The following is a 21675-nucleotide window of genomic DNA, read 5'->3' on the forward strand; positions in this document are numbered from 1 at the left end:
GAATGTATTCAGACTAATGATGCATTTGGTGCAAATGCAAACTTGGGACTATCTGATATAACTGGGGGTAAAAAAAAATAAAAAAAAAAATCAAAGGAAATGGCACAACATGCTGGACATTAGGAGATCGTCACAACTGTTGACAACTTGTTGACCGCAAAGCAACGAAGCAAACCAAACAAAGCCATTTTCTCATCTGGAATTTGTGGATTAAAGGGTTGAAAATGCTGCACTTTTCAGATCCACCTTCTGGCTTCTAAGGTACATCAAACGCAGGATGAGCCTCTTGGGGCAGTGGCAAATGTTTCAGGACTTCCAGAGCAGTTAGTGGATATCCGGACAGCGGATATACAGGCACAGACTTCCTATTATGTGTGTGCAGGTCACCGTTTGACTGCAGATACGCTTAAAATACTTAACATTGTCACATATTATTTTGGCAATAAGAGTTCAATATTTCTTTGCTCTTAACACCAGAAACCAGAAACTTTCAGCTAGTAGAATCTTGTCCCTTGCAGACAGATATTGACAAATTTCAATTTCATCTGTATCCACAAATATACACATAAGTATCATGGACGGTGTCATAATTCAATCAATTTGCAAGTGTTGCGTAAAAAGCTGTCACAAAGTCTGACAATAGCAGATTGTTAAACTCTAACACCTTCCAATGTTCCTCTCAACACTTCTGCACCAAAATAGATTAACTGTGACTGTGAAACTTGGCTATGCATCATCATCACCTGCACCCAACTCTCATACAGCTTCTATATATTTAGTATCATAAAACTTTAAAGTCCCCTCACAGGATTTTCTCTGCCTTCCACCTGAATAAAGATATAATAAATGTTGAAGTCCCCCCCTCCAAATCTTTACCTTTTTAAGCTTGCTCAACAATGCAACTATGTCTTCGTGTTGATCCGTTGAAACCAAATCCTCAGCCATTTTTCCATCCTGAGAGAGAAAAAGAAACAAATCTTCAGCAAACAGATAAACCGTCAGATTGAACACTTAAATATTCTGAAACACTTTTTTTTTTGCCATTATTCAATTTAGGAAACAGTTTTTTAGTATGTGAAGAATATAAGAAAGCATCAAACCCGTCTCTGATAATCTCTTATCCTTTATAAACATAATTTCCCATTTTGTTCATACATTACAAAGTTCTCCTTAATTAACATTGACATTAAATGACGAGTTCTCACTTGAAGTGAGTGAAACTACAATATACCATTTGTGTAGTTATCACTGTTATCATTAATAGGTCTTGACATTGATACATTAAGTAAACACCACCACAAATGTTTGTGGTGTGTTCGTACTCAGACCGTGAACCATTAAAAATCCAAAAGAACTGCAGCTCCGGGGTTTGCACGGCACAGAAAACTCATTCTCTTTACTTCCCCATCTGTCCAGCTCCTCTATATCTGCTCTAATATGTTTCTTTATTGTGTTTTTTATTTCCCCCCCAAACGCACTGACAAAAGTTTCATGAGCCATCCGTCACTGTCCAGCTCTGCGCCAGCGGAAGAAACTGCATCGACAGGCTCAAATGTCCACTGAGCGCATTCTCCTTCCACAAATAGTTACAGCAAAGAAGTTTTAATATCAGTTTATCATTGAAAAGTTTCTGATTAGTGATTAATTCATGAGTAAAATCAATAAAGGACTCTTGCTGTCATAACCTGAAGCTTTTTCTAGTTCAGTTTCTCTCCGATAAGGTCACATTTTACCATCAGCGTTTGAGAACACTGACCTTTCAGCTGTTTGGATTAGGAAAATGTCAAAAATGTGGATGTAAATGAAATGGAAACCAAAATTTGACCACCTTAACGGGAGCGGTACAGATGGCAGGGTGTCACGATTAATACTACCGACGCTTGGCAACGACAGATGAACGGCCGGTGTTATGTTTACCACGAAGCTGGAGTGGAATATTAGATCATCCACTCACATTTACCCTTTACGTTTAAATATCTGTTGCTATGGATCGTTCAAAAGAGGAATAACTCCATCAACAGACCGAAACGCTCCCAGTGCCTCATAGGAGTCTGAACCTAATCCAGAAATGTGTTCTTTTAGTATTTAATGACAAAAACAGCCCATCACTGAAAATAAAATGCCGCTTGACAACGTAGGCCACTGAAAAATGAATTATACATCTCAATATATGCTATCTAGATTAAATATGTACTGCACATCAGCTGTCATACAATTTTAACCGCAAGAGAATGCAGAGAAAGGAAGAAAAATCTCAGCTGGCAGTAAAGTCTCTCAGAAATAACCTCTGAGGCTTGGTGAGTTTTCCCTTTCCTTCAGGGTCTTATCTTCTTAGTCCAGAGACAACGACTAAAGGAGTTATCATCTCTTACGGATGACTCCGACTCCTGAACTGCCTCAGTGGAAAATCCAGGCTTTTCTTCTTTTATTTTTCTGTGGAATCATGTGACAAAAACATTTACAACATGTCTCCCAGTGGCTGGTTTAGTAGACCTTTACCAAAGAAAGAGCAGCTACATCACACCTGGCCATTTCTGACCAATCAGCTGACAAATCAACCTTTTAAGGCAACCTTAAAGATACAGGAGCTACAACAGAGCATCTTATTTAACAAAACATTTAATCATATCTGATTCATCACTGATATGTAACGACATGAGCATGTTATGAACGCAATTTAAAACATTTTTTTTGGACACATAAAGAGTCAAGAATGACTTCATTGTGAGCAGGATTCTTATTTTTAGGCACATTACACCATGTAACAACAAGGGGAAATTGGAGGAAGCCCAGAGTCTGTTTTCTCTGTTGTGCAACATCTGTAAGTCCCATCAACACAACCTAAAAACAAAAGTCCCTTAAAACAGCAACATGAAGTCTAATCCATTGTACAGTTCTGAATGCAGGCAGGAAAACATAATAATGGGAGCCTGAGAGGTCGATATGAACAAGACAACTCTCTTAATGTAGAGGAAAAACAAAGAGCTGGCCCAGGCGCTTCAAATGAAGGCAGGTCGCCTCCCAAAGGCAAAACAAAACCGAGGAGATGATGCAAATTATTTACGGACCAGGCGTGCGCGCACAGCTTTATACATGTGGATATTTCTCGTTTTACACATTTTTCAGATTTAGTGACTACAGCCTCTTTCAGTATGAAAGCTGCTCAGTTTTTTTTATTGATGAACCCCGCCCCCGAAGATTTAAACAAGCTTAAATTCTCTAACACAGCAGGAGAACACACAAGGCTGTGAAATAACACGTTTCAGGTCTAAGATTTGAAAGTCTTCTGACAAGAACTTCAAGCCATCTCAATGGTCAAAAACATACTCGGATTAAAAGATTGAATCTGATTCTCTGACTCCTTGTACCGACCCAGAGATTCAGGATATCGGAGTAGTCAGAACTCTATATGCTGGGAAGACTCACCTGAAACAACCCTACAATGTGTAAGTTTTCCTTCAGGAATCAGGTTATTTCTTTCAAATGTAATTAACTTAACTGAACTTAAAATGAGTGTTTTATTCTCATAAGCACTTCAATCAACCTCACCTAGTTTAACAAACAAACAAACAAAAAAAAAACTAAACAATCTCTTTTTTGCCATATTTGACTGGAATATTTCATCTTTTATAGAGCTTGTGGGAAGGGATCAAACAAGCTGATTCAGACTATAAAGCAATGGGAGGTGACACTGTAATGCTGTGAGAGAGAGAGGAATTTTATTAGTACTCTTGAATTTAGATGTAAATTTAACGTCAGCATGAAAGTTTCGAGTTCGGGTTTACTAAGCAGTTACTGTTACTGTAAACCTGGAAACTTCCAAGACAAAGTGAATAAGAGAAAATTACATTATTTAGCAGTTGTTTTACAGCATTTACGTTTTCAAGCACAATCCCAGACATCAAGCGCCACAGTAAGTAGCTACATTTGTGGATTTTAATGTGAAAGTCCCCATTTTTCCCGACCATGCCTGAAGGTGTTCAGCACAGATGCCTAAAGATAACAGAGAGGAGGGAGATGGCGATTTGACAGATCGATGAGTTTTCTAGTCCTCCCACCCGTACTGACATTGGCTGATGTCTGCGCACCCTCTGCACAAAGGATGCAGTGAAAAAAACATCCTGAACAGATGAAAATAAGACCAAAAAAAAAAAAAAAAATGGAAACAGAGCAGGTGTCTCTCCGAGGAAATACACCACATCCATCGAGGGGGCGTGATTGTGAGGGACTACTTTTGTACAAGTTCAGTTGTGGTGCGGGTCAGTATCAGAACAGCAGTGCTAGAACAGCAGTGCTATAAGTGAACTGCTGTACCGACAAGCTCTGCAGCTCAAGCAGAAAATCAACAACTCCCCTCGGGTTGAACCGAGACGGATGTTTTTCATATATATTCTATCTGATGCTACACTCCTCTTAAGGTATGAAATTCATACAATAATCTTTGAGACTGTTCATATATAAAGCAGATTATGCAGTATAATCAATCAAAATGCCAAGAGGCTGCATTGTTTTTTTTACTGAAATGGTGATAAGCTGCAGTGTACTTACCTGCAGTCTCAGAGATATAATGTTGGCATACAGCATTATGTAATTGCTAGGCTACTAATTAAAGGGAAGAAACCGTGTGGTGACCTACATTGGTAACTGCGTCAATGTTTGCTCCAGCCAGACAAAGATGACGGACAACCTCGAGGCTCCCGTTGTTAGCGGCCAGGTGGAGGGGAGTTCTGCCATACTGGAGCAGAGAGAAGAAAAAAGGGAGTTTTCAGATCAACACAAGGTGACAGGACAATAAATGCACACAAAGCACTGGAGATCATTTACATATGTGGATCTTAATTATTTTGGTTTGAAATCTACACTCTCTCTGATTAATATTCTGGTGGTACAACTCCAGATATTAACTCCAGAAACACAAACCAGAGACTTCAGATACATTATTTTACATTTTCCACATTAAGTGGGTACAGCAGCAGTGGGTACAGCAGTGAGTACAGAAGCAGTGAGAACAGCAGCAGTGGGTACAGCAGTGAGTACAGAAGCAGTGGGTACAGCAGCAGTGGGTACAGAAGCAGTGGGTACAGAAGCAGTGGGTACAGAAGCAGTGGGTACAGCAGCAGTGGGTACAGCAGCAGTGGGTACAGAAGCAGCGGGTACAGAAGCAGCGGGTACAGCAGCAGTGGGTACAGCAGCAGTGGGTACAGCAGTGGGTACAGCAGTGAGTACAGAAGCAGTGGGTACAGCAGCAGCGGGTACAGAAGCAGCGGGTACAGCAGCAGTGGGTACAGCAGCAGTGGGTACAGCAGCAGTGGGTACAGCAGTGAGTACAGAAGCAGTGGGTACAGCAGCAGTGGGTACAGAAGCAGCGGGTACAGCAGCAGCGGGTACAGAAGCAGCGGGTACAGAAGCAGGGGGTACAGAAGCAGCGGGTACAGCAGCAGTGGGTACAGCAGCAGCGGGTACAGCAGCAGCGGGTACAGAAGCAGCGGGTACAGCAGCAGCGGGTACAGCAGCAGTGGGTACAGCAGTGAGTACAGCAGCAGTGGGTACAGCAGCAGTGGGTACAGCAGCAGTGAGTACAGCAGCAGTGGGTACAGCAGCAGCGGGTACAGCAGCAGCGGGTACAGCAGCAGTGGGTACAGCAGCAGTGGGGACAGCAGCAGCGGGTACAGCAGCAGTGGGTACAGCAGCAGCGGGTACAGCAGCAGTGGGTACAGCAGCAGCGGGTACAGCAGCAGTGGGTACAGCAGTGAGTACAGCAGCAGTGGGTACAGCAGCAGCGGGTACAGCAGCAGCGGGTATAGCAGCAGTGGGTACAGAAGCAGCGGGTACAGCAGCAGTGGGTACAGCAGTGAGTACAGCAGCAGTGGGTACAGCAGCAGCGGGTATAGCAGCAGCGGGTATAGCAGCAGCGGGTACAGCAGCAGTGGGGACAGCAGCAGTGGGTACAGCAGCAGTGGGGACAGCAGCAGCGGGTATAGCAGCAGTGGGTATAGAAGCAGTGGGTACAGCAGCAGTGAGTACAGCAGCAGTGGGTACAACAGCAGCGGGTACAGAAGCAGCGGGTACAGCAGCAGCGGGTACAGCAGCAGCGGGTACAGCAGCAGTGAGTACAGCAGCAGTGGGTACACCAGCAGTGGGCACAGCACTCTGCATTCAAACCCATTCATGTTTGTGTGCACTGCATCCAGCTTGGCGCAGCCCTCAGTCAGGCATGCCATCCATGTGCTGTACTGAAGTTATAACAAGTTTAACTTGACAGACGTTCTATAAACTGATCGCTTCCTGAAGTTGGATCTCATTTTTGCGAGTTTCGGACCAACTCGTAACAACAGGCTGTCAAATTGCTCCCTTCACAGCCTGAAGTAGACCAAAAAGCAGTAATTGCACATGTGCAACTCCTGCACAGACATCAACTCTCAAAACTCTTGACTGGTCCTGAGGTTATTATGAACCCACGCACTTTTAGCGGCGGGTGGTCTTTCATCACGCTTTCCTCTGACAACTTGAGGGATAAATCCTGCATCCAAGTCTACAGCTGAAATAACGAGCTACTACATGGATATTGTTTTGGTTGCTTTGCAACTGGCATCAAACTCGGATGTGATTTGGATGTGTGCACCCTCTCACATGCAAGCTACAATTACATACTATGAGCACAGTGAGACACAGCAGCGATAGGTCCTTAACAAGGGACCTAATGATGTTCCTGCTGAGGTCGCCCTGCCTGTTTGATCTGAGGAAATCAAGTGAAAAGAGCAGGAACGCAGATGTCTCTGAAAACGATGCTAATTACCACAATGATTCATTCCCTACCATCACTACACATCAAGTAAACCCTAAATACTGACTTATGTCTGTTACACCAAGATACAAGTGTATTTTCCCCCTCAACAGAAAAAGTTAAACGCTCCTGTAAATATTAACACCAACTGCTAAATAAAGCCCATTAAAGACAGCAATCACTGTGCCATAATTTGGAAAAACATTCAGCTTTATCCATCATACTGTAAAAATAAATAAATTCTTTCCCAGCATCTACAGCTGACCATGAAGACAAGTCCAAACAGCCAAGTCCAAATGAGCCTAAAATAAGGAAAAGTGAAAATAATGCATAAATAACATCTCTGGCAGAGCCGTCTGCCCTGGATTCACATCAATTCTCTGAACTATGCGAGCTGCATCTCAGAAAAGCTTTCCTATGGCAGAATAGATTAAAATGGATCGTGTCAAAATAGAAAATTAAATCACCAAAGGCAGAAACGTGTGTGGGAAGACGTGCCTGGCAAAGCAAGATGGGATCTTCTGTCAAAATTTAAACCAGGTATGCGAGAGCTCTGTAAATGAACCAGCTCAGCCGAATAAAAGAAGCTGTTAACAGCATTGACAGCGTAAAAATGTAGAAGATTTTAGTGATAAAACATGAAGCATGCTCAAATTGGCAGGAAGCATGCCTTGAATTGCTGCTCAGCTTAATTTGAACGTAATTTTTTGTACTTAAAATATTCAAAGATCTGGAGTTCTGAGCAGTCAGGGTACCTTAAAAATCCTGAAACTCTATGCCTTTGCACTTGCAGAAAATCCCCCTTTAATCCCTGTGATACATTTGCTTTCCATCTTCATCCATCCCTCTGTTCGGCCTTATTTGAAACAGCTACACTGCACAGTCAAGAGTATGTGGACACACCTATGTACTAAAGCCAAACAAGTCTGTTTAACATTTGATTTCCACACCACGGCCAATCATTTGCAAATAACAACTCGTCTTTTGGGTGGATCTTACACAATATTCTGGATCAGAGCTGCAGAAATGTGCTCACTTATTCAGATAGAAGAACATGAGCAAGGTCAATAACACTACTGTTGAGAGATCAGGTCTGGCTCACAGCTGGCATCCAGTTAATCCCAAATGTATTGAATGGGGTTGAGGCCAGAACCCCCGAAGGCCAGTAAAATTTCACACAACAAGTTTGGAAAGCCGTTTTTTCATGGACATCATTGTTGGAGGAAAAGCAGAATAATCTGGATCACGATCATTCGACTGAACTGCTCTTTCAGGAAACTGTTAAAAGGGCTCTGAAGAGAAAATGCTCGACATGACTCATTGAGGTGGTATAACAGGTTACACAATGTTCCCAGAAAAACAACAGCTGGGTTTAAAGATCATGTGAAATGCTTGTCAAAAACTAACTTATGATCCAGCGGCTTGGAGAGGCTTCGTTAGCATAGATAACTTGAAGTAATCGTTTTCTGTATGACGTTATCAGTCTCTTACATCATTGTGAAGGAACTTTGGCCCACTTTTCTGTACAGTGTTGCTTCAGTTTCTGAGGTTTGCAGACATTTGCTTATGCACAGTTTTCTAAAGATCCCACCACAGTATCTCAATCAGATTGAGGTCTCGATGTTGGATCACTGGATACTTGATTTTGTTGGGATCATTGCTGTGTTTCAAGAACCAATTTCAGCCAAGCTTCAACTGTCAGACAGATGGCCTCACAGTTGACTTCAGAACACTTTGGTGTTCAGAGGAGTTCATCTGCAAGGTGTCCAGGTCCTGTGGCTGCAGAACAAGCCCAAATCATCAGCCCTCCACCACCGTGCTTGACAGCTGGTATGAGGCGTTTGTGCCGATATGCTGCATTTGGTTTTCTCCAAACGTGCTGCTGTGTACTGAGGCCTGTAGAGTCTGAGATGTGGCTCTTGTTTTTTTTTTTAGAGCATTGCAGTCTGATCTTGGGGTAAAAGAACAAGAGCGTCCTTTGTTTTTCACATCACTGCTTTTAGGGACATTACAGAAAGAGAAACTTCATCGGGACGTTGATAAGTGATGGTGCTCAATTTCAGAACGTTTATAGTAGCTACTTTCAATCATGGAGTCCCTCTTCCAAGGAAAGATGGCGGATGTCTCTCAAGGGAATTGGGAGCTGGCCTTTCATTAAACTAAAATACTTGAGCTAGATATTTCTTCAGCGTTTTTTGGAAGTTGCATCCCTGAAATTCATAGGTAGTGGGGGACCGGTTTGGCTCACCTTGTTGGGCAGGTCGAGGCTCGCCTTGGTGCTGCATATCGCCATGACAATGGGCAGATTTCCGTCCTTGCAGGCGATGTGGAGTGCTGTGTTGCCATGGCGATCTTGCTGGTCCAAGGGACACTGGCGTCTGAGGAGGCAGCGAACAACTTCAACCTGACACCTACGTACAGCCAGGTGGAGAGCTGTGTGGCCGTCCTGGAAACACACACACAGATAAGGGAGATTACTGTGCAGTAGTTTCAGATGGGAAGAAGTTCTGTTACACTGTAACCTGCAGAGGCAAATGTGTCTTTCTTTTTACATCTTATGTGCTTTTGGTTGGAGAATCAATTTGCACAAACTGCTTATTGCTTTCTTTTTAGGTATTTACTGAGCGGATAGTTTCAGTGTTATCATCATCGCCATCTCTTTTATTGTTTCCTTGTAACTTGTCAGACTTGTTTTCACTTCTTTTTCACTGTGGATTGTTGACTTAATCAGTTTCACATTAGGAAATGCCCAAAGTCAAAATAAGACAAATATATCCTCTGCTGTTTTTATGACATTTATAATATATGAATTAGAAAAAGGTGAACAGAAATGGTGTAAATGAAAAAACTATAAAACTAATTCCCCAAAAATCTCTACAATCACTTGAGAGGTGGTTTCCGCCCATTTAAAAAAATGAGCTGACGTGCATTAGGCGGGATGGAAACAACTATGTTAAGCACATCTGACCTGGAAATGAACAGCTGTTTCCATAAGGGTTAGACAGCAAAAGATAAACTCACATGGACCAGTGTCTTCCCATTTAAGATATCATATCACAGATATTCTCAAAGATGAAAGTAATTCCTGAAGAAGAGCTCTCTCCATTTTTCTCCCCTGGATGCCCACTGCAGTCGTTGTATTTATTTATTTTGTTTCCAGTTAAAACAACCTCTTCAGTCTGTATAGCCACACTCTGGGAACACTGAGCACGCTTGTTTGTTTTCTATAAAGCAGTTCATGAAAACAGATCTTGATTCCCATTTCTTTTCTGAAGTTTTTCAATAGATCAGGTAGAATCAGACAACAGTCACGTTGTGCCAAAAAAAATCCATTTAAAGAGTGATCACCTTGTCGGTCGCTCCTAGATCAGCTCTGTGCTCCAACAGGCACTCTACGATGTCCGCAAAGCCCCGAGCAGATGCAGTCAGCAGCGGACTCTCCCCTTCACGGTTATTGGCGTCCACGTTACATCCTGCCTGGCAGAGTACTCTCGCTACTGCAGAATAGCCGTGCCAAGCAGCACAATGCAGCGGGGTCTCCTGCTCCTGGATATGGAAATAGAAAAGAGTTAAACATCCGTCTTTCTATTAACCACAATAATTCATTATTTTGCTACTGAGGGAGCGAACACTCACCCTGTCTGCCAGGTCTGGGTTGGTCTGGACGCTGCACAGGTAACTCACCACATCCACATTGCCATAGCGAGCTGCCACATGAAGAGCCGTCTCCCCGGACTTTTAACACAATAATGGGACAAAATAGTGTGTTTTTTTTGTTTTTTTACATGTTCTTCATGTAGAAAATTCCTTTAAAAAGGTTATTAAACTACCCAACACAGTGGTAATTTGAGTTATGGCAGGTCAAACACCTCATCCTGTTAGTCATGACAACTTCTGAGTCAGCAACTTTCCAGAACCTCCATGCAAACGAGACCATAAGAGTTTACTCCTCTGAAGTGAAACTCATTAGAAATGGATCTATCAGCTTTTAACTTTGTCTGCCAGTCAGAGGAGCAGCTCGTTAGCAGGGAAGCTGTCTGGATAAAACTATACCCAAGACAACAGATCCACTTCAAGATTGCTAAGTGGACCACTGAAAGCAAATTTCAATGCATTTATTTTCAATTTAAATTTAAATTTAGATTTAAATAATTAAATATGTGACAACAAAGCAGATTCAGTGCTTCTAGTTCTCCCTTTCTCATAAGAAATAAACGTGGTCCTCAGCTTGCGATTTGAGGGTTACAGTGTAATAAAGTAAGATGAAACTTTAATGATCTCCGGACAGGAGTTGGATAATAATCAGGAAAATGCCCTGAGTGCAGACTGACTATGGTCTGTTGGAAGAGGACTCTGCTCAATGTTCACAGACAGAAGAGGACACCACCAGCGGGTAAAATGATTGAAGAGATGGGAAAGGCTTTTGGGATTTTATGTGCCTGAGCAAGCTCTGTGATTGAGGCCACACGAGCGGCATCAAAAGCAAGCAAACACACACACACACACACACACACACACACACACACACCCACCCCATCTTTCTCTGGAAGACCTGTTTCTATAGCAACAACAAATAAGCTGATAAAATGGCAGAGTAACTGGTTTTCTCTTTAGGTGTGTAAAATGTGTGAATGAGTGTGTTACTGATCATTTAAAAGTAATCCTTTGCAAGAGATTTTGTGGGTGGGAGGTGGTGAGCAAGTGCTGCCAGATGTGGCTAGTAGTAGAAATGATGTGCTTATTTATGTGCGAGTGTGAGACACGCAGAGAGGGGAAGAGACCCCGCTCACCTTATCTTGGACATTCAGAGGGCATTTCTTATCATGGAGGAATTTCAGGGTCTCGACGTGGCCGTGTCTCGCTGCGTAGTAGATAGCGTTGGCTCCACTCTGAAGGTTCCAGAGAAAAAGAACATTCCAGGTTTCATCCCTGATTTATACTGTCAAATCTGTGAGATTTTGGCTGCAGCAAGAAGATTTAAACACATCCCTCTAAAAAATAATGCATTTCACATTTCTGACAAGGAAATAGTGACTATTCTGAGGATGGGCTGGCATCCAGCACCTGGAGTCATATTTGTCAAGGTGCTGCCATGGTAACTATTAATAACTGTATCATTCCATAGTAGTCAGGATAAACAGATGTGTGCAACAAATTTCTGGAAGGAGCAAACAACACAGCTCCAGATAAAGGAAGCAGCAGCTTTTTCTGTGGTTGGGTGACAGTAATCACTGCGTTTCACCTTTTTTGTGCAACTTCTTGCACTTTTAACCCAGGGTATTCGATGTTATAAAGAGCTTATCAAATATTTTACATTTATGCTTAAAAGTCTTTGTAAAAACTTTGATTGACAGTAACATCTGGTCAGACACGCTGCAGTAAGAGTATTACTTCGGAACGGAACTACAGGATAGAAATGAAAAGTTTTTAGCTGCTTAATGATTGAAATGAATACCTAAATAACCCTTGTTGCTGTTTCAGAATTAAATAGAATTATGATCCTTTAGCCCAAATACAATCCTCCAACTGAGCTTCTTAAAACAAAACAAAGACAAAGTGACAAAGTTCAATTTTTTAGATGCGTTTCTAAACAGGCCTGTAGCTTTCAGGTTCTAAAACTGTCTGAGATTCTGTGTTTAATCCCTCCATCTGGAAATCATCAAAGTCAGTTCAGATAAAAGATGGAGAGAGAAAAACCAATGCACTCCATTATATAAAGTGTATTTATTCAAACTGACATGACCCAAGTTGACGGTTTTCAATGAAATCCATTTTGGACACATCTGCCGAAATAAGGACATTTTTCGCTCTAAAATTCTGCAGCTTTAAATCATTTAATTCCCGTCTGTGAAACTCCTTCACTTGTCTGAACTGCAGAGACAATTGGAACAACAACAATCAGAATCTTTACCTTGTCATTAGCCTTGATCTCTGCACCCTTTCTCATCAGCACCTCGATGATCTGAATGTTCCCACAGCCAGCGGCAATCAGGAGGGGAGGAGTCCCGTGCTACAATAAACACACGCATACTCTTTCAATTGTAGTGATAACAGAATGCATATACAGGGGTAAAAAAATGTCTTCTTTACAATTTTGTTCTCTGAGCTCTGCATCACTAAAGTTAATAAACTAACGTCACTTCCCCACAGCTGCCGGGAAACAGCACCTTCCCATTAAAGCAGAATGAAGAGTTGTTAAGTCTGAACATGCACTTCAGCATCGTCTGACATCTTAAAAAAAAAAAAAAAAAAAAAAAGGATTTCAAGGTTTTATGCACTAAACCCAAAAAATGTTTCCTGCACTTTCGTTTGGACTGTGATTTTGGAGGCTGTTGGTTTGCAGTCCGGCTGAACTCATAAAATTAAGGCTTTTCTACTCAGCCTGCTCTCACTGATACAAGTGAAGTGGACCAACATAATAGAGAGACTGTTCAACAGCACCACACATCCACAGAAGAGCTGAGTAAACACCTCTCTAAAACTCAACAAAAACTGAAAACTATAACCTTTATGAAGGTGGCATTTACTGGCATTGTTGACATTTTTCCCCCTTTCAGAAGCTTCAAATCTAAAACTTTATGGCCTGTTTTAGCCCTGTCCTCACCCTTAAACATCTTTCTGTTTAACACACGTTTAAAAGGATTTCCAAAAGTCTACATGCAGACAGATTAGATGTATGTGACAAGCTGGTTCTGTTTTTGCTTTATTGTTTCCTTTTCTTGTGAACATTTTTCTCTTCACCTTTTTTTTTTTTTTTTTGAAACACTAAAATCTGGCAACAACAACACTTGGAGGAAATTCATGTGATTGCAGAGACTGAAAATAAATCAAGTACGTTTCAGGAACAGTTTCTGAGCCACAGCTAATGTGAAGATATACGACTTTCTTGCATTTCATTTTTGTTATTCATGAATAATGTCAAAATGGAAAAAGTCAGATCTGTTAAGCTGCCAGAAAACATCTGGGAAGCAGACACCCTTTCCACTTTTAAGACCAGGCTTAAAACTGTCCTCTTTGATACAGCTTATAGTTAGGGATGGCTCAGGTGATCCTGAAACATCCCATAGTTAAGCTGCTATAGGCCCAGACTGCTGGGGGCCCTCATCTGTCACACCTTCCCTCACTTTGCTCTCTCTCCCCCCCGTTTAATTTCTCAAATGATATTATGTACATGTGACATTATTGTGGTCATTAACTCGTGTTTCCCTGTTCCAACAGGTATCCTTTGAATGGTGTTACGGCGGTTTTTCCCCCTCTTTTCTGTCTTCTCAAACCCCAGCTGGTCGAGGCAGACGGCCCTTCCTGAGTCTGGTTCTGCCAGAGGTTTCTTCCTGTTGAAAGGGAGTCGTTTCTCTCCACAGTCGCCTCAGGCACGCTCAGGCCGGGAGATTGGACCAAAGAGAAGTTTCGGTGCAATCTGTTGGTTTCCTTAGTGAGGAAATTGTTTTTGAATTGGCTCTATATGAATGAATTGGATTATTTTTTAAAGTAATTAATTGGATTTGATTGGATTATGATTACAATAAATTGAACTCCAATTGGCTTGAATTGGACTTTATTATTTAAGTATCTTGAGATGACATTTGTTGTAATTTGGCGCTATATAAATAAAACTGAATTGAATTGAATTTTAGGTTTTGGTCGGAGGGTTGGATGTTGTAGAGCTTGGCGGACTGAAATTGATCGACACAAACTCGCACGCATCCTTCGTCTCTCACACTAAAAACCTAATCTTAACCAGGTTTTTTTTTTTAGTTATTAGAGGATTACAAAAGTATCTTAACTTTTCAAAGATGTCTTCAATCGCATGGTCTAAAACTAATATTCTATAATATAATTGTATAAACTGCAGTAAGTCACACACAGTTCCAGTCGTGTTCTTGTGATGTGACATTTTCATTCAGTCACTAGAAGAGGCGGCCATGTTTGCTTTGGGCAGAAAATGCAAACAACCTGCTAACTTATTCTTATTTTCTTCAATGATCTGCTCCTTTCTTGAGGACTGTGAACCTCAGAGTGTAACAGTAGATTCCAAATCACATTTTTTAATAAACATAACATTGTTGACAGTCACCTTGTTGGGTTGGTTTACGTCGTAACTGTTCAATGAGCCAAGCAGATGCTGCAGACCGGGTACATTGTCATCATTAATGGCGTGGATGATGGCCTTCATCACAAAGGAGTCCTCCTCATCCTAAACGTATGTGAAAGACAGTTCAGAAACATTCATTCTGTGAATCTCCATCACAACTCCATCTTTTTCGGAAGCTTAAATCCACACTTTAACAAACAGCTGAGTTGTATTTTGCTTCTCTAGTTTGACTCACAGACTAAGACTGTCAGAAGCATGTGACCCAACAACCTTGAGCCAGAGTTGGCTGCACAGCGCAGAATCAGCCATGAGGCACTGCAGCTCAAAGAGACTAATAGAGGAACGACGGGGAGCCGAGGAGGATAGAGGGGATAGAGGGAGGCCAGGGTGATGTGGCATTTGTTCAGTCAAGCTTAACGCTCCAGCTACATTCTTCAGTACAACCTTCCTGCTGGGAAAGCCATGCCTAAAGCACCCCCGAGAGCTGCAACACTACACAAATATGTAAGAGCAACAAACTGCCTGCTGGGAATTTACTGTCAACACATTAGCTTGGAATCTTTTACTTCGTAGAGAGGCGAGAGAAGTATTACCAATCTATTTACTCACGTACAGGTATCATTTCTAAATTTAGTCTCTAATAAAGTTAAAGTCTTTTAACTTTATCAAGACGTCATAGTGCTACACTTGCTAACGTCTCAAAAATCTTTGGTTTATACTCGTTAACTACTCATCTATGGTGGAACGAATGTTCCTTTACAGGAAGTTCAGAAAATCTTTTTGTGCCCAGTGGGAGCACAACAGCACCAACATTGGGAGGAACCTAAAAACAGTAATGGTGAATCTGGAGGAAAGTTAGGGAACCATAATTGAAACAGCTGATTGTTTAATAAATAGCAAGAAAACCCCACCAACGACTCATGAAATGTGTTTAAAGAAGAAGCCCCTCATCACTTAACCTAAAATCTGGGACAAGCTGAAACGATAGATTACGTTTCTGCGTATATGATGAAGCATTTAGGATTACAAATCAGTTAGTTAGAGAAACCAACACAAACAATAAAAGTACAGTGACAAAATTAAACCTGGAGCGTTTAATCTAAAGGCTGAATAAAAAGACAAAGAAAATTAATTATCCATTTTTTTTTAATTGAAAGTCCTGACAACTGACAGCAAACTGACCCTGTGCATGTGCATGTGCATGTTCAACAGGTGCCAACCTGGATGGGTTAAATGCGGAGGAGTAATTTTGTGTATTTCCTGTATCTGAAGAACTCTAAAGTCAACTACCACAGCTATGCAGATGACACACAGATATATCTCGCACTGTCTCCAGATGACTGCAGTCCTATAGAGTCATTGTGCGACTGCTTAGAGCAAGTCAAAAAGTGAAAGAACCAAAATTTCCTTCAGTTAAATCAAGAAAAAACTGAGGTCATTGTGTTTGGCAACAAAGAGAAGAGGTTTGCTGTCAGTAAACATCTTGAGTCACTGTCTCTAGAAACTAAACACCAAGTCCGGAACCTCGGCGTGCTGATAGACTCAGACCTGACCTTCAACTATCATATCAAATCAGTCACCAAATCAGCCTTTTATCAACTTAAGAACATATCCAGAATGAAGGGTTTCATGTCCCAAACAGATCAGGAGAAGCTGATTCATGCTTTCATCTCCAGCAGACTTGACTACTGTAACGGTCTTCTGACTGGACTCCCCCAAAAGAGTCTCAAACAGCTGCAGCTCATTCAGAACGCTGCAGCGCGAGTTTTAACCAGAACAAAGAGATCACATCACATCATCCCAGTTCTCAGGTCTTTACATCGGCTCCCGGTCAGATACAGAATAGATTTTAAAATTCTGCTACTCGTCTACAAATCACGGAATGGTTTAGGTCCAAAATACATGAATGACATGCTAGCTGAGTATAAACCCAGTAGAGCTCTGAGATCTGCTGACTCAGGTCAGATAGTGGAGCCCAGAGTTCAAACTAGACACGGTGAAGCAGCTTTTAGCTGTTATGCTGCACACAACTGGAACAAACTACCAGCAGAACTGAAATCAGCCCCAACTGTAAGCACTTTTAAATCCAGGTTAAAAACATTTCTCTTTCGGTGTGCTTATGGTTGACTATATAACGACTACCTCACCACCAGAAGCTGGGACGCACCATAGCAGACATCCACCGCAAGATGATGGAAAGTATCAGAAAAATAAACATGAACTCCATTCTGTAAACATCTAATGACTTAATCTATATTAAGGAAGATATTCAAATAATTAACAACACTTCCCATTGTTCTGAAACATCTGATAAGATCAGATTTATTGGTCATGCATACATGCATTGACCCATCCAGGTTGGCACCTGTTGACACACTCATGGAGACAGATGCCATACACACTGGAGCGGTGGGCAGCCAGTCACAGTGCCCGGGGAGCATGGGGGGTACGGTGCCTTGCTCAAGGGCACCTCGGCCGTGACAAGGAGGTGGACTGACACCCCTCCAGCTGTCAGTTTCAATCTTTTTGAGTGTCGAGAGTGGGAATCGAACCGCCAACCTTCCGGTTATTGGCCGCCCATAAAATGATAAAATGAACAACAAACTGCATTAATAATTCATCAAAGAATGACTTTCTTCCAATCTTAAGACACTTTTATTCCTTGATGCATTCCTTGAACATAAACAACTTCTTAGCTTAGAATTTACAGCTGTGGGGCAGCGCTAAAAAACAGCCACCGTGTCTCGTCTTTAAGTAAAGCACTTAACCCTGACCTACTCACCAATATAGTCAATAATCTAACAGAGAGCTCACACTGCTGCTGGTTAGACTTTAAAGTACAGGAGGCGTTACATTCTCAATATGCATCGTTCTACCTGCAGTCTCACCTGAAACATGAGGAAGTTTCGGTCATCTGGTACCGATGACATTTATATAAATGATTAAGCTTCTCACCGAGGCTGAATAATTTATGCCAGTGTTAACTTAGGGACTTAAACTTCTTACACTAACAACACAAATGCTTTTCTGTTGTCGTCTGTGTACAAGCCAACTCGATCAAACACTGATAATCCAACAGTAAAACAAACATGTGACCTGCAGCACTTCAAGGGAAATGAGGCAAATATCAATTACTCGTAGTAGCTTGAGATTCTCAGAGATTGCCAAGTTGGAAATACCAGAGCTGCAACTGAGATCTTGGGGTCTTAATGAGCCAATCCACATCAATGGAGAGTAACTGAATCTCATTAGCCCGCCAGTCTCCAGCCAATTACTTGAATTTTTTATTTTTTTAAACAACAGACAGAGCAGCAGAGATGGTGGCGATGGCTCTGTTGCTGTAATTTAATGTCTTGATGATGTTTCAAGCCACAAACCAAATCAATACAAAGAATTTGGATAAAGATCTCAACTGTAATGTGGCTCAACAGCCCTGCCCATCCTGTGATTATTTAAAATCTGTTTTTTCATGCATATAAAGAGTAGCAGAGGTCCAGGTCTTACCAGCGTATCGTCGCTGCGCGCCACACTTATGTTGCTTCTGGACAGGAAGGAGCGAGACAGGCGGTTACATAAAGAGATGAGTCGGACGGATTGCTGGAAAAAAAAAAAAAAGAAGAATGATGGTTCATGAAAGAGCACAACTTCACGTCAAGTCATGTTAAGTGGGCTGTCAAGTTCCAGGCGAGTGCGTGTAAAGCAATTTTCTGCTCTATTTAAACTCAGTTTCTTGACTCGTAATGTATTCTCGATAACCCACTGACTCTCATTGTGTTAGGTGACTTGGCTGTTGACTTTTCCTGCTATGCATCAGTAAACTTGATGCTAAGGTGTACAGTACAGAGCTTGGAAGTGGGTTTGAGTTCCACTGGAAATGGCTCATTTGAAGCTGCTCAACAAAAAATTCTAAAAAAATTCTAAGAAGTGCGATTGTATTTATCAATTTAGGTCTCCAAGAATACAGGATCAGATTAGTTAATGAATCAGTAAAGCTGGTTTTAATTAACTGAATTATGATTACTCAGTATTAAGATCAATCCAGCCATCCATCCAATGGGCGGAGGAAGCCCATTTCGGCTGCTTGTATTTCGTTCTTTCGGTCACTACCCACAGCTCGTGACCATAGGTGAGGGTAGGAACGTAGATTGACCGATAAATCGAGAGCTTTGCCTTCTGGCTCAGCTCCTTTTTCACCACAACAGGCCGATTAAACTTGAGAAACTCGGTCAGCTGGTATGAACCAAAACCTGATGGTAACGTTGAGCCAGCAGCGGTCAGAGGCGACATTAAGGTATGTCTGAAGAGACTTTCTGGCAAGAAGCGCAGTGTTACATGGATGGGAGGAGCCACACAGTAAATTCATGGAGAGTATTTCCTATTGAGTAAAATGTGTATTTCTCAGTGAGTGCTTGTCTAACGGAGGTAGAAAAGTAGAACAAGTAAAATCACTTACTTTCCACTTTCTCCGAGCTGCAAACTTTTTGAACTTTTCCATATTGACAGCAGACTCCTTCCTGCTCAGCGCTTGCTGAGTGTCTTTAGGCTGATTGCACAAACACAAAGCAGACGAGGCCCATTTGGAACAAAATCAGCTTAAAAATTCAAGCCGTTTCAGATACCAACATCTACCACAAAAAAAAAAAAAAAACACAAAACAGAAACATTTCAAAAAACAAAATAAAATCCAACCTTGATCCAGGGGTGCTGGAGGCTGTCCTGGATAGTCATTCTCTTTCTGTGGACAGACACATCGAGGAGATAAAGAGAGATATTCAGCAGTGTTGATGGTGAAAAGTCTTGTTCAGGGATTTTTGGCCACAGTGTTCACACACAAAGGTATGAGCAGAATCCTCCTCAACCAAGGTAATGCTTTCAGTTTATTTGAAAATGAGAAAAATATGCCCTTGTGTACGGATGATGAGTGTCATACAAAAACCCTACTAATATGGCAGATGAACTTTAAAAAAGGCACTGATGAATAGGGCCTTGTGCACTATCAAACACTATTCCTTCCCACTCTGACATACAGTTTTTATGCACCGAAGGAAACTAGACCTGGATTTTTATCCCAAAACTGCCAACAAAGTCTAAAAGAGAAGAAATGATTATGACAGAGTTTAGATTCAAATCTTTACTGAGGAATTTATGAACTCTTTAACAGTTTTTTCTGCTTATGCTGTGACTAAAAAAAATAAATAAATAAATAAAAAAAAGCAAAATCAACTGCAAAGAACCTCAGCCTCAGGTTTGTATTTAATAATAATTGTGTCATCTACAACAACAATTCCCTCATTTAATATGTGTTTTTTAATTAAATGTCATCTAATAAAATACTTTTAATTTATGTGGACTGTTGCTCGTTTTTAAATTCATTTAAATTATTTTATTTGTTTCTCTTTATATTCTTTTATGTATTTTTTAATGCTTCTTACACTCCCTGCTGCAATGCTTTTATTTTATGTAAAGAACTTTGAATTGTTTTGTACATGAAATGTGCAATATAAATAAATTTGATTCGATTTGATTTAAACATTTTGGGGGTCTTTGATGGTTGGCTGGAAATGACAGGATATCTCACAGCGAGTCATTTTATCAGTTAGCTGGATCCCTACTGTTTTACTTTAGTTTCTCTAGAATATCTCATTTCCTTTTTTTAAACTTCCCATACTTCTATTCATAAACATCTCAAATGAAGAACAGAGAAAACAAGTTATAAAAAGTAGGAACTACATGTGCACATAGCTCATTGTCAAATTAACTTTATTATCAGAGTGATATCTCACACAAAAGCTATCAATAATCAAGCTGACATTTAATAAGCAAGTCCTAAAGGAACCTGCTGTGGCTGACAGTGTAGAGACCACTTCCCATTTCACAGTGGTGGTAAATTACCGATGAAAAGAACAAGACTTTGTTCAGCAGAAGTGGATCTAACGTTAGCCATCACGACCATCAGGGAAACTGGTGTGGCCACCAAAAGCACTGATTTCTGCCGTCTTTACTACAATGTTCATGTTTCTAACGAAAGCTAAAAACCTTCACTTTAGTGTTTCCACCTTAAATTGAGTAAATTTAGTAAATGTGTTGATATATTACATTTGACAATGATGCAGGCGAAGCCATTGCCCAGCATTATGATGAACAGCAGCATCTTAAGATATTCTTCATTAATGCTCCAACTGGCTGAGTGAGTATCTGCTCATGATGCAAATCAATTAAAAGGCCGACTCGATCGAGTATTCCTAAAAGCCCCATTAGGTAAAAGTCATAAAGTTAGTTTCTTGATTCACCCGGTGTGTTTAAAGCAGCCTGAGCCTTCCCTCCACTGTCACTTCCCTTGCCTAGTCTGTCTAAACGAAATTACCTCCACACCTATAATTATTCACCTTTGTTAGCCGCCTCGCTGTTGCTCCACTGCTCTGAAGGAAACAGGAGTAATTATGAGTGAGAAAATTAGTTTAGATGGCAGTTACTGCCTTTAAATGCAGCTGCAGCTACTCAGATGTTGCTACAGCAACTTGGTAATGAGGGAGAGACGCAGTCTGAACATTGTAGGAACCAGTGCTAGTGGGAATTTTGTATAGTTATTGATAGTTTTAACTACAATAAATGTTTTAAAATAAAGATTAATGTGTAACGTTTGGTTCATCCAATTGGTTTGTTCGTGGCTGATGGAGTCTCATTTTTTCAAAGTGCCTATCTTTAACTTAATGTGTCCAAGGAAGAATTCTCAGGTTCTGCAAAACAAACTATCAAAGACATCTGCTTACAGTAGTGCTTTTCTAGAGTTATGCACATT

The 21675-nt window shown here is 41.1% G+C and overlaps 1 protein-coding gene across 2 annotated transcripts in view; it reads right to left on the reverse strand.

Annotated features, from left to right (window-relative positions):
* The window catches only part of dapk1 (death-associated protein kinase 1), a 78761-nt gene that overhangs the window by 11715 nt on the left and 45371 nt on the right, over positions 1–21675 (reverse strand). For both annotated transcript variants that reach the window (XM_075467308.1, XM_075467309.1), the window contains exons 9-19: positions 19566–19611; positions 19330–19419; positions 18381–18473; positions 14859–14978; positions 12696–12794; positions 11575–11673; positions 10421–10519; positions 10133–10330; positions 9033–9230; positions 4637–4735; positions 877–954 (exon numbers count right to left, since the gene is read on the reverse strand). In XM_075467308.1, coding sequence (XP_075323423.1) covers positions 877–954; positions 4637–4735; positions 9033–9230; positions 10133–10330; positions 10421–10519; positions 11575–11673; positions 12696–12794; positions 14859–14978; positions 18381–18473; positions 19330–19419; positions 19566–19611 — 1219 coding nt within the window. The remainder of the gene's footprint in view (positions 1–876; positions 955–4636; positions 4736–9032; positions 9231–10132; positions 10331–10420; positions 10520–11574; positions 11674–12695; positions 12795–14858; positions 14979–18380; positions 18474–19329; positions 19420–19565; positions 19612–21675) is intronic.

This window comes from Odontesthes bonariensis, chromosome 6, assembly GCF_027942865.1.
Source record: "Odontesthes bonariensis isolate fOdoBon6 chromosome 6, fOdoBon6.hap1, whole genome shotgun sequence".
NCBI classification, from domain to species: domain Eukaryota; kingdom Metazoa; phylum Chordata; class Actinopteri; order Atheriniformes; family Atherinopsidae; genus Odontesthes; species Odontesthes bonariensis.